The sequence below is a fragment of the Lepisma saccharinum genome, chromosome 17 (genome assembly GCF_977018435.1).
Source record: "Lepisma saccharinum chromosome 17, izLepSacc3.1, whole genome shotgun sequence".
NCBI classification, from domain to species: Eukaryota; Metazoa; Arthropoda; class Insecta; order Zygentoma; family Lepismatidae; genus Lepisma; species Lepisma saccharinum.
Window position 1 is genome coordinate 25966440 of NC_139245.1, and position 13069 is coordinate 25979508.

A 13069-nucleotide genomic window follows, 5' to 3' on the forward strand; every position below is an offset into this window, starting at 1 on the left:
TATAATGAAATTGATGAGGGGACCTCACAAAGAACAATTCTGGACGGGATTCGAACGTGTGACGAGTGCGCATTCTTGTTCATATGTGTTGTACTGCAGTGAATAATGAAATAATTTGGAATGAAAAATGTATCCCAGAACTCAAAAAGCCAAATGAATATCATTCAAGAAAGTAGAAAAAAGTGTGTTTCGTTACCTGTTTATCTCCTCTAATATATTGAATTTTTGCCACCTTCCATTGCTTTTTCTAGCTGTATAGATTTAATCGCGATAAGTAGCTAATGAGCTTATGAAAGTCACTAGGGACAATCATAAACACAGAACTCTGGACTCCTGATTTCACAGTGCCCTGCAGATGCACTGGGAAGAAATTATTTGTATCCCCCCCCCCCTTTCTTTAGCGTTGCTTTTCCATCACTTTACCTAAATTCTGCCATGACGATGAACGTTGATTAAATTAAACGGATGGAAAGTGGTTACAAAGGAACACTCATGCACAGGCCAGGGCTCGAGCCCGATCCTTCAGTAACGAGATCGTGAGATGGAGAAATTAGGGAAATCAAGCAATACAATTTTTTTGAAGAAACGTTAATCATATGCAAATACGGTGTTTCAAAAATCCAATTGAAATTTACCACTGAGGAAAAAATGCAGTTTACTTTACCGATACCCACGTATCTGAATAGTTAGAGCTTTCCACTCATCCTTGTTGTCAGCCCTACTTCCGTGGGGGTAGTGTAAGTGGTTCTGGATCGATACCCGGTGGAGGCACATAGTGGTTCGCATCCCACTTAAACTGTAGATCCAGTCCCAATTAGCTTTTATGTACATAAAGTGGACTTAAACACCAAATCAACCAACCGGGGGGGGGGGGGGAGTGGTTATCACTGCACGCTATGACACCAGGAGTTCTGGGTTCGAACCCCGACCTCGGCATGGGTGTTATTTGTGTTTGTCCCTTCATCAATTTTATCGTATCATCTTGACGTATTTTATCGTATCATCTCTTGGGCACGCCACTGATTCCTACCCCAAGTGTCGACATCACCGCACGTCACTGCACTTTACCTTTTTTACCTTTTTACACACTAAACTATTTCCTATAAAGTACTGCATGCAATGATAAAAGCAATTGAACCATAAATTACATTCTTAAAGAAAGAACAAGTGTAATAAGTCCAGTTTTATAGAAGAGAGATACTGCAAAACATCATGTAACAGGTGCTTCCTTGAGTTCCGCACTTGCAAAGCGGGGTGGGAAAATAACCTAAATTTTCTCTCTCATCTAGCACCCAAACGAAGCATCCTAGAAGAAAAATTCACAGAACTTTTTTTGTAAATTATTTTTCATCATAACCTCTTTTCCTGTAAAGTGCTTTCCAAGCGAGATATTTGCAAACAACTGATTTTCGGCTCCATTTTTCAAAGATGGCGGCCAAATCCGGGGTGGTACAGGGGTGCAAAATTAATATGTTGTTAAGAACCCTTTTAGAAAAATAATAAAATTTGTTCCAGCTTTCCCTATTTTTTTTACCTTATTGGACCCCCTTGTTGACTGGCCTACGACCCTCTCACGACGTTCGGCAGGGATGCCTATATTCAAGGCGTGTAATCCTTATGGAAGAAATAGAAACGCGTTTAGGTCCCAAATTCCGTGTGGGATGTTTTAGGTTCATCGACACCTAACTGGGGAATGAATTGCAAAATTCGCATGGTTTGGGAATTTTGGAGTATGCTAACCCCCCCCCCCCCCCCGCCACCCACCCACCCCCACACACACGCAAGTGGAAAATTCTGGATAGTCCCCGGAGTTGGTGGTATTTGGACACCCCTCTTGCACAACTTTTTTGGGTAAAAAGATCGTTGAATAAATGAAAGTATGGTAAAATATAGCACCGTCTACAAACAAGAGTTCTTGACCCATTGGGAAATTAGATATATTTCGATTATTCTCAAAGTTATTTTCGGTCTACTTTATGCTCAGATATTCGCGATTAAAATTATCCGATATGCCATCTGGTGAGATTTTCAGGAACCACTCCACGTAGGATACTTCGCTGTGTTGAAGCCGTTCAAAGCATGGGGAACATGCGAAAAAGTAACGTCTACTGTTCAGTTTTTTTGTTCTAAACAGTTTTGTGGGTCAGGACAAGTGAATATCTTACATGTGTTTTCCACCCTGTGGAATCAACAAAATGAAATTTGTAAATAAACCAGGGAAAACAGAACTGATTGGCAAAATTGGCATAACTGAAATGCGGCAAGGAAATTACGAAGAATGCACGAGTCTGTTCTCTTTAATTTCCGAAAGATGATTTTATTACCATGAAAGTAAGAAGATGAAAATAGTTTGAGAATTAATTAATGTCTGTAATCGTAAAGATAAGTCAGAAAAAGGAAATTGACATGCTAATGTTGCTGTTTCATGTTGTAAGTTAATTTTCAGTGAAGACTGAAGATAGCCTCAATGAAATTGTTCTTATTATTATCATAGGCGTAGCTAGACTTTATATTTTGGTGTGCCCAATAATAGCATATTTTGCAACACAATCACTTGGCTCTTTACTTGCACTGATGTTTGTAAAGGAATATAAATTCACTATAGATCGACCACAAGGGAAAAAAACCTTGGACGAAAAGTCCCCGTGCAGCTTTCCCTTCAGCTCGGGCTATAAGGAAGAATGGTCCACTCTCCCCCCCCCCTCCCCTCGCGGGAGTATGGTGCACAGGAGTCGCGGGTCTGCGCAGGTTGTTTTGCTTGTGGTTCCACTATAAATGACAGTGTTGAAAATTTCTGAATATATGTAGTAGAAAAAAATGAAATTGCATAGAAATTACACACAGAAAAAATGTTCATAAATGTTACAAACAAATACATCAAAATACACGTCATCTATAACCAGAGACGTTCAATGTTCTTAAACTCATCAATAACTTCATTTACATCAATAGACTAAGCTTTTTCCTGTTCCACAAATAGCAAGAGCAGGGCTTCCAATCTATCCTCCTCCTGAGTTGCTCTTAATTTAGTTTTAACTTGGGTAAGCTTGGAGAAAAGCTCTCTCTCACACGTGCAGCTTGTGACAAATATAGAAGAAAAGCGCTGTAGTACAGAGTAGAATGCAGTAAATATCTTCTTTCTCCAATGACATCAAAATATCGAAAAACTACAGACACCCGTTCCATCAGCGATAATGCACACGTTTGTACCAAGTAATGACATTTTTAACTTCTTACAAACTGCCGCTTATTTTCTCTCTTATTGAAATATCTGTCTTTAATTCTCTTTGATAAATCAGCCCATTAGGGTGTGCCTAGGCACACCCGGCACACCCCGTAACTCCTTCCTCTTTGGGAAAATAATTGCAAAGGCATGTCTACATCTTTCTCCTGCCCAAGCTTTGCAATGAATTGCTATATTTTCAAATCATTTCTGAGAACCCCAGTTACAACCGAGGTGCAGATGAAACAGAACTGCTTTGAAGAACCAGTGCGTATACATAGTTTCGTTTGCGTTTTCCGTGTTATTTTTGCCTATCACAATTAAATGCTTCGCTCTCAGCACAGCTTCATCTTCGTTATAGTTCCTGGAGTTCACATAGCATTCGCAATATTTAAAAATATTGCATAATTTAAACGTTTCTTCCATCCCAGCAATGACAACACGCTGCTATTACGTACTACTACTGAATGTAAACAAACATTTATCCTACATAGAGCGGCCATATTGGAGGCGACACTAGCGCTCAGGTGTTAATTTTAATCGCGAATAGTAGCCGGGACTGAAGTCATAGTTTAACGTGGGATTCGAATCACTGGGCAATGTGCCTCCATCGGGTATTAAACTCGAGACTCCTTGATTGCAAGTTAACAACGCCGTCGGGAGCACTTATTGTTGTTGTTATCTTCACACCAAAATCATGCGTAACCGAACGATTAGCGTTCTCGCCCTTCTGGTTCAACAGTCCAGGGTTCGATCTTCGGTGAAAGTCCCGAATTTCCTGTTTTGACCCAGGATGGTGAGGTAATTTGGGAAACCTCTTGCAGCAAGTCGTTTCGCAATTTCAGGCCCGCCGTTACGAGACGTGAGGCCCTCTGCGAACTATACTTGCGAAGCCCTTATATTTTGAAAAGTAAGAATGTGTACACCTTCAATTCCTCGTTAAATTCTACATTATAATCAACGTAATTATTACCCCGCCCCACATTTTCATGTCTTCCGCATTTCGTTATGATGACGTCGCTTTCTTGTAATCAGTAGTTCCCGGGTTCGCTACCCTGAGGAGGCAAATACGGGTTCGATTCGAATCCTACTTTGAACTGTAAGTCCAATCTATCTGTGCATAAAATGAACTTAAAATTCAACTCAAATCCCCGCCCTAACCCCCTTTAGCAAGAGGATTTCCCGTGAACCAGCGTGTCGAGGACATCAATACAAGACAGCTTTTCTTAACTTTTTGCTAGGTTTTGTTTCGGCGCTACCACGTCTCGAGAAACAACATTTTATCCTGTGTGTATGTAGCCATGCAGTACAGACACGTTCTTGCCCCTGATTTTTCGCTCTCTCATACTACAGACGTTAGTAATCTATGGGAGCGAGTCCATGCTAGTAGAGAAGCTGATTAGATAAAAGTCCTGATTTTAATCCTTTCGCTCAATCCATGTCTTGTTGCTTATCGTGTTTTATACTTTTGCACTAGAAGCTCGTTAAGTTTTATTCTGAGATATTCATATCCTGAGGGCGATCCTTTCCTGTCTGTCGCATATTAAAGACTGTCGTTTTCCGTCAGAAAGAAAATGCTAGTGGCAACCATGAATGTGATGCTTGGCTGCAGACATACAGGATAAAAATGCTATTTCTTGAGGGCTCGTAGTCAAAATGGGACCTCAACGATTAAAATGTTATAATGTAAAATCGTTAATATTGATGTCCTCTACATGTTGTGACCCTGGGCATGTCTACATCCACTCGTACGTAGACTATATAAATGTGGGTGTGTTACTTAAAATCTTTACCGATGCTCGATGTGGGGAGATAGTATTCCCCCAGCTAGGAGATTTTTGCAAGGCATCCCCTCAGATACCCCCAAGGCTTGAACAACTTCCCCTCCTAACACTTTCCACTTCAAGCTCTGATCTTTACACATTGGAATTTCGAAAGTATGAACATTCCATATGGTATGATATAGCTAGTGTAAGGAAATTCCTTTAGAATAGAACATTAATACAATGAAGTGAAAACAAAATTTATCTTTCACCTTTTTTTGTCAAAGTCGTCAATCACATCATCGAAATCGAATTGTTATGTCACGTAACTTTCTATTGATAATCTGGATCTGGATATAGAGTATACTTTTGGAAATATTCCAGTTTTTTTTTTTTTGGGGGGGGGGGGGGTTCTGTCTATTGCTACTGAAGCATTGGGATATTCATGTAAATTACATACATAGTCCCCCGATATGAAAGTTAGCAACCACAGAGGGAATGCAGAACTAGAAGGGGGTTTCCCAGCGCTCCCGCCCCTTTAAATACCACCCTGGGTGAGCATTTTTACTAAAAGAAGGACATGTTAGTTCTCAAATACGTCATCTTGAACTTGATTAATTTCAACCGAGAGGTGCTTATTTCGACACTTGCGGCTGTTATCGGTGATATTAGCTGTTTATTTTTCAACGCAAACTGCTAATATAATACGGCCTCCCCAATGGCGCAGTGGTAGCGTCGTTGCCTTGTAATCAAGGGGTCCCGGGTTCGATACCCGGTGGAGGCACATAGTGGTTTTGATCCCACTTTAAACTATATGTCCAGTCACGATTAGCCTTACTGTGCATAAAGTGGACTTAAAACACTAAATAAATCAACCAAGCAATCAATGCTAATACAGGGTGTCTCAAAAGTAATAGCGCAACCTGACACAGGTGAAAGTACACGATAATAGAAGCAAAAAAAGTCTCGGTAAACATGGGTCTGCAAACGAGCCATTTTCGATATAATCGCGAATGTGTGATTACAAGCTCCCCTGACTTCATTCTTTGTAAACGTCGTCCTAGTTGGTAAAATGCCAGTAATACAGTATGAAAAATCAGGAGATCTCATTGCTTTTATTGAACATTCTATTTACTTTAACAAGGAATACAGCACTACTTTAGTATGTTCTACGTTACAATTACTGTACACTCGTACGTGTTAAAGGGTGTTGAAAGTGTCGTCCTTGCATCTGGATGCAATACTGTACGCGATTGAGTTTCGAATTCTTTCGAACACCCCCGGATCATTTCGGAATTGCTCACAAGCATGTACAATTCTCTGTTCCAGTTCTTCAACCGTGTCAACGGGAGTGTTGTACACTACGCTTTTGAGGTGACCCAAGAGTCTCAGACACAAGAATTGAAATAATTTAGATCCGGTGACCTTGGAGGCCACGGTACAGACCCCCCTCGACGTATCAATCTTCGATGATATCTGCGTGTTAGATGTCGTCTCACAGCAGCAGCAAAATGTGCCGGTGCTCCATCATGCATGTACACTTCGCAACATCTTATTTGACCGCCCCGAAAGAATTCTAAGTCCCGAAATCGTAAACTTAGCAACATTGCACTTCAGCTCCAGCTGAGAGTAGACAACTTTGAGTAGGTCCTTCCACTAGACGAAAAACGCTGCGGTGATAGGTTTTCAATTTAACACTTTCCATGAACTTAGAAACTATAAACCGCTATTATAATACACAATCAAACAGAAATAATAAATTGGAAAAAGAACCTTGAAGGATATTTACGATTCTGCTTGCTCGACTTGAAATTTGGGGGGTTTGAAACACTGAATAGAGTTTTTCTCCACCTGGAAGAAATTGCCATCAAGTTTGTGCAGAAAGAAGCAAATTTGTGAGGAGTTTATGCGACATTTTATTGACAATACCTTGCATAATATCGAACAGTTCTCAAAAACATATATTTTACACGACTTGTCGAGAAAATGTGCTTGAAACACAGGAAGGTGGGAGTCTTCATAAACGTCAACATGTTTTTAAGGGTATAACGTCAGTAATTTAACGTAGAGCAGTTGGTTAGGCGCTGATATCCTTCTTTTTCATCAAGCGTGAAAGGTCGCGGGTTCAAATCCCACCCTCTCCTCTTTCTTTTTTTTTTTTTTGTTTGCTGAACAGATACCGTTGATATTAGAATATTTAAAAAATGAATCCGATGCACACTATAGGGACGTCCCTTCTGCGCATATTTTCCCTTAGAAGTTGGAGATTTCCAGGATTTAAAGTTAAAACTTTCCTTTTTAGTTATTGTTCATATGTTGTGTTAACACACACATCATGATTAATTCACAAATCACATATATGTATTCAGGATGCAAAAATGTGTTTGTTCTGCACTGACACCTAAAATATTGATTATTTGATTTCCATATACTAAAAAAAAGATATACAGTTATGTTAAGTAGTGATGTAGTGCAGTACTGTAACGAAGGAGAGCGTTTAATGAGTTCAAATTGCTAAGATTGGTAATTTAATGTCCGTTCCTTCGTAATGACTGTTGTCAATCCCCTCACCACCATCTTACCATGCGTCTAAAACTAATAGTAAATCGCTAATTAATGTAAGTAAATTGTTATTGCGACGAAGGCCGATTCGATAAGAAACTACTAATAAGTATTTATATAGTGAGTGACAAACAAAAATTTCAAAACCTCATAATGATCGTTAATTCATCACTGCTTTGTATCTAAAATGTTTGACTTCTTTGAACAGGAAGTACGAGTATCAGATATAACAAACTTTCCGCACTAACTTTGCAATATTCGAAACCACCATTACAGACTTAGCCCTACGTAACTTGATTCTGCGCATTCCACGTGGCATGTGACTTCCTCCTATCATCGAAATAACTTTCTCTTACTATTTCCTTTCCTCTCGTGAAATACAGAGACCAATGTTAACTTCTTAGCACGGTGGATAAACTTTACACCCAACGATATACTCCTGAAAAAAATCCTGCCTAGGTGGGGAATCGAACCTACGACTTCCCTCGTAAGAATCAAGCACGCTACCTCTTCTCCAGGTAGCTCATGTTAAAATTTGCTACCAGTTTGAAGAAACCAATTCACACATAATGTCATATCAATAATTTCCTCATGGCAATTTTCATCAGGAAACAAATTCAGATAAAATCGAGAAACGCTGAAAGGGAAAAATGATGAACATGTCTATTGGCGTTTTGTCATATTTTGTAAATTGTGTAAAAATTCCGTGTTTTGAACAAGCAATCGTTTAGTTACGAAGTATTTTGTTGTTTGTTTAAAGTAGGAACAGGAGAGCGAAAAGGAGTCATTTGAACCAGACTCCGTTTGACAAGAATCTTCAGCTCTTTTCCAAAGACTGTATGAAAAGAGAGTGGAACGTATGAACATATAAAATATGTGTGAAATTAAAACAATGGAAACCTTGAAAGATAATACTAACGAACTTCAAACTATGAAAAACATATTTTCGTGGTGGAAAACTGCAAGTCATTTTCGAAATATGAACTTGATGTTTTTCTTTATTATGAAGTGGAGATATGGGACACGATCCCTGAGGAAGAAAAATTTTAAGTAAGCTACCTCCAACTTTTTCAATGGTCATAATTACTAATTAGGGTCCGGAAGTTGATGAAAAATCAACTTTTTTTCTGACCATTAAAAACAATGCTAAACCTGATATCATGTCCGTTTCCCTTCAGTTAGAGCCAGAAAACACTTTCTATTTTACTTTTTTTTTCATTTTTCGGCCTTTTTTGGCTTTTAGTTTATTTGTCAGTATTTTTAACAGTTTTTGTTGCATTTTTACTTATTTTTTAGGTTTATTTTTCTTCTCTCCTGTTGTTTCGTGTATTTTAAATGCATTTACTAGTAAAACTTACATATTTAGATTTCTTGACATGGTCCTTTTAGCAAATTCACCATGAATCGAAAATACGGTCAAGGGAAAAGCATAATATTATTCTTAACTGAAATGTTTGGCAATGGATTAAAATACTTTGTGTGAAGATCTACTTTGAGGTTCTTTTTCTGGACAATATTAAAGCTTTAATCTGTAGTTTTAAAGTCAAATTAGTCACAATATTAAATGCAATTACACTCTTTTATAGGCGAAGCAGAACTGTATTTTCGGATGCTGGCCGACTACAGTATCATAGAGGATAAACTCTGAAAGGAGATGAATTGGTTGATTTGGTGTTTTAAGTCAACTTTATGCATAGTAAGTCTAATCGGGACTGGACCTACAGTTTAAAGTGGGATCCGAACCGAGTGCATAAAATAACGTGAACCGTGTGGTGTAGGGGGATCGTTTGCTTATGGAATGGAAGGTCATGGGTTCAAACCTACTTCTTTGCAAAATCATTTTCGGGAAGTAAACGGCTTTGGACGAGAATGCTTATCTACGTTTCTTGGATATTTCCGTTGATATTTATGCGATTTATGTCCAGCATTTCCGGATGCAGAAAGTTGACATGTAAGTTCTTAATATGTGTTAACTTATAACAGCTGAATGAAAGGAAAAGTATTTCCTAAAATCCTGCCAATCACTGAAAGATTAAAAACATTAGTAGAAGCATTACTTGAGGCATGCACAGCGTCAACGATTATGGAGTGTGGAGGGGCAGATGACCCAGCACTATGCTAAACATTATCTATCAAGGGAAATAAACTGTCCTTGCCCTCCCCCCTCCCTCCCACCTTGCCCCATCAGTTTTGAAACCCAATCGCCGCCACTGAGCATGCATCGCATAAATATTGACAGTAATATCATATAATATAATATTATATTACGTTATTAGAACACTTCGTACTCGGTAAATAAAAAGGAAAAACTAATAAGGAAAGGGTGGGATTTGAACCTACGATGTTTCGATCTTGACGAAAACAGTAAAAAAACGAAAGTGCTGTCACCTAACCAACTACTCCAGGAGATTGCTAACAAAGAGCTCATTAAATCACATTAATCTCCGTTGAAGCAACATTGCGCCGGAGTTTCGAACCATTTTTCGCCAAGAACCAAGGAAAAGACACACTTTGCAGAATCGTTTGGTGTTGTGCAAGGTATCTTTACTAAACATTTCGCATAAAATCACCATAAATTTTCCATCTTGCATTCAAATGTGACCCCAGTTCTTTCCAGGTGGATGAGAACCTGTTCAGTGTTTCACAATGCACATACATTTTCCTATTTTCAAATTCAGAACGAAGAATCTTGAAATATTTTCAACATTCGTATTTCTACTTAACATTTTTTTTTGTCTACTCACATATTTTATTACTGCTTTAGGGTATCTTTACTTTATGGAATGTGAAAGAATGAAAAAAAAAATCACGAGCGTTTTCATTCAGGAAGAAGAAAAGTTGCAAAGTTGGCTACTCTTAGTTGGCTCTGAAGCGCTATGCTGCCAAATTTACGAATTCCGGACTTTGAAATTTTTCAGGGCGGTCAAATAAGATGTTGCGAAGTGTACCACATACTCTGACGTGGATCAAGGGGAACATCCTCAAGCAATCCTGGAAGATCATGCCGCAAGAACAGAAAGTACCTCGGTCCATTGAGTCTTCTTGGAAGAATGTGTGGTCCAATGAGACCTAGTACCCCTAACCACATATTCAATGAGAAATTTTGCTGATGTGGTGCCTCATGAACAGCATGTGGATTTAGTACACTCCAAACATGAGAATTGTGAAAATTAAAAATACCATCGCGTGTAAACCCAGCTTCGTCTGTAAATAAAATGTTACTTGCTAAACGAGGGTTGAGTACAACCTGTTGTTGCATCCACTGACAAAACGTAACTCTAGGAACACAATCCGTATCACTGAGCTGAACTCGTTCGAGGTGGTAAGGGTAGAGTGAATTGCGATGTAAAATTCTCCATACACTACTGCGGCTTACTGGCACTTGTGCGGCAATTTTCCTCGTCGAGGTTCCTGGAGAGTGTTCTACTGCTTCAAACACCATATCCTCAACTTCAGGCGTAATGCGTGCAGGTCTACCTGCTCTCCTACTATGTTCGAAGCTCGTTGATGTACCCTAGTAAATGTGCAACTTTCGGTGTGCCTTCGAGCAAGGTATTTTTCTTGGTACAAGCGTGCAGCCTCCCGTCCATTGCCGTTAGCCAAACCATACACAAAATGCATATCTGCATACTCTTCGTTGCTGTAAGGTTCCGTTTTCACTACGCTGTCCAGCACAACTGACGTGACTCTCACAGTACGATTAGACTGTACTGATTGTATCCTACAACGTCACCTCTCGGCAATGTTCTGTTTGATTCCAACGCCACCTCTCGGAAATGTTCTGTTTTGTAAACAAAGAGCAAACCTCGGACCACGCAAGGAGTAAAGCACGGTGTTTACAAAATGCCATCAATGACGGCTTGTAACCACAAATTCGCACACATTATTAGCATTTTAGCAACTAGGACGACGTTTACAAACAATGAAGTCAGTGGCGGCTTGTAATCACACATTCGCGATTATCTCGAAAACGGCTCGTTTGGAGACCCATGTTTACTGAGACTTTTTTTGCTTCTATTATCGTGTACTTTCATCTGTGTCAGATTGCGCTTTTACTTATGAGACACCCTGTATGGATGGTAGCCACAGGCAATTTGTTTTAAACGATAATAGCTTGAAACTTGTTTGCACATTTGTATAGTTGTGAAATCAATCAAAATCTAGTCATCTTTTCTCAATTTTGAATTTAGCCAAGGGAGTGGGAGGCGGCACACCCTCAAATTTGGTCTCTTTGCTTCCACACAAGAAATAACCCTGCTTCCGTACCCTGCGCTATACTCTCCCGAACAATCCATGGCAGGAATCGGCAGAAGTTTGGGGTCAAGAAATTCAAGTGTGTTATGGATGGCACAAAATTTCCTTTTACAAAATATTTTCCCGGCAGGCGTGGGCTGTTCCCGTTTTAAACTTCGGTTTCATTTTTCTATAGTATGTAAGCTGGTTACAAATTTACCTGTATCGCTAATGCATGTGATTTTTTCTTCTGTTCTAATGTGATTATGTTTGCACAAGAAATGATGCAAACATGCAAAACCCGATACTGGCGAGGATTGTATTAGATGGATTGACCACGCATCACGTAGATAAATGTCCCACGAAACATGCAGTTTAAGTTTTATTCATTCAAGGAATGTAGTCAAGTGTAAAGATAATAACAGTGATATTTTTGCAAATCTCATTCTTTGAAGACGTCAGTTTTCAAGAATTTTGAAAAAAAAATGGCAAGGTTTTGACAATATATGCAATAGCACGATGTAAGTTTATATACATATAAACTAAAAGTGAATTCGGCGACTCTATAGCCCTTTGAGGGTGAAGGTTCGGCAGTAGAACATTTCATTGGGTAATGCGTGTTGAGCGCAAGGTGTCGCATCGGTTCTGTCTTTCTAGACCGGAGTTCCCATTGAAGTTCCTCCCCCATTATCCTTACGATACTAAGTGAAAGGAGCTCCTTCCTCGGATCGAAGCCAGGCCAACACGCACCGAAGGCAATAATTCTCAACTTTTCGTTTATTACGATTGAGCCTACGTTTACGTCTGCTGGTCACAACTCTTGTATTGATTTGACGGTAATGTAATGTTTTTCTTTCCAGATCAACTTTCCTGTATCCTGTGGACAAAATGGGCTTTTATTTGCAGCTGAAGCTCTTGTTGTGGAAAAATTTCACCGTCAAGAAAAGGAAACCTGTAAGTACCTTCTTGTTTTTCTCTGGTATTTGTAGTTGCGCCACTTTTCCCGCAATGATCGATAAGCGGCAAATCGTTATTCTGCTTTATTTTCTCTATGTTAAATCATATTTTTTCCCAGAGAATATAGTGAAGGAAGAAACAAATTTTGTTTTTAAAATGGGAAAATTTCCTTACACCCTATCCCCCCCCCCCTACTGTCAACCGGAATGGAAAATTGTTCATGTGTATTACTTAAAGCTGCCTTTCTACCTGCGTACGTTAATCGCCGAGATGAGAATGTATAGTGTGATTTTAAGAAACGTATGGCGGAACGAGTGCAACGGCACCCTAG

General features: G+C 39.3%; 1 protein-coding gene across 2 annotated transcripts in view; it reads left to right on the forward strand.

Annotated features, from left to right (window-relative positions):
- Positions 1 to 13069, forward strand: part of LOC146001629 (ATP-binding cassette sub-family A member 2-like) — a 146873-nt gene that overhangs the window by 10206 nt on the left and 123598 nt on the right. For both annotated transcript variants that reach the window (XM_083139182.1, XM_083139183.1), the window contains exon 2: positions 12642 to 12735. In XM_083139182.1, the coding sequence (XP_082995308.1) occupies positions 12670 to 12735 (66 nt within the window). In that variant the 5' untranslated portion in view covers positions 12642 to 12669. The remainder of the gene's footprint in view (positions 1 to 12641; positions 12736 to 13069) is intronic.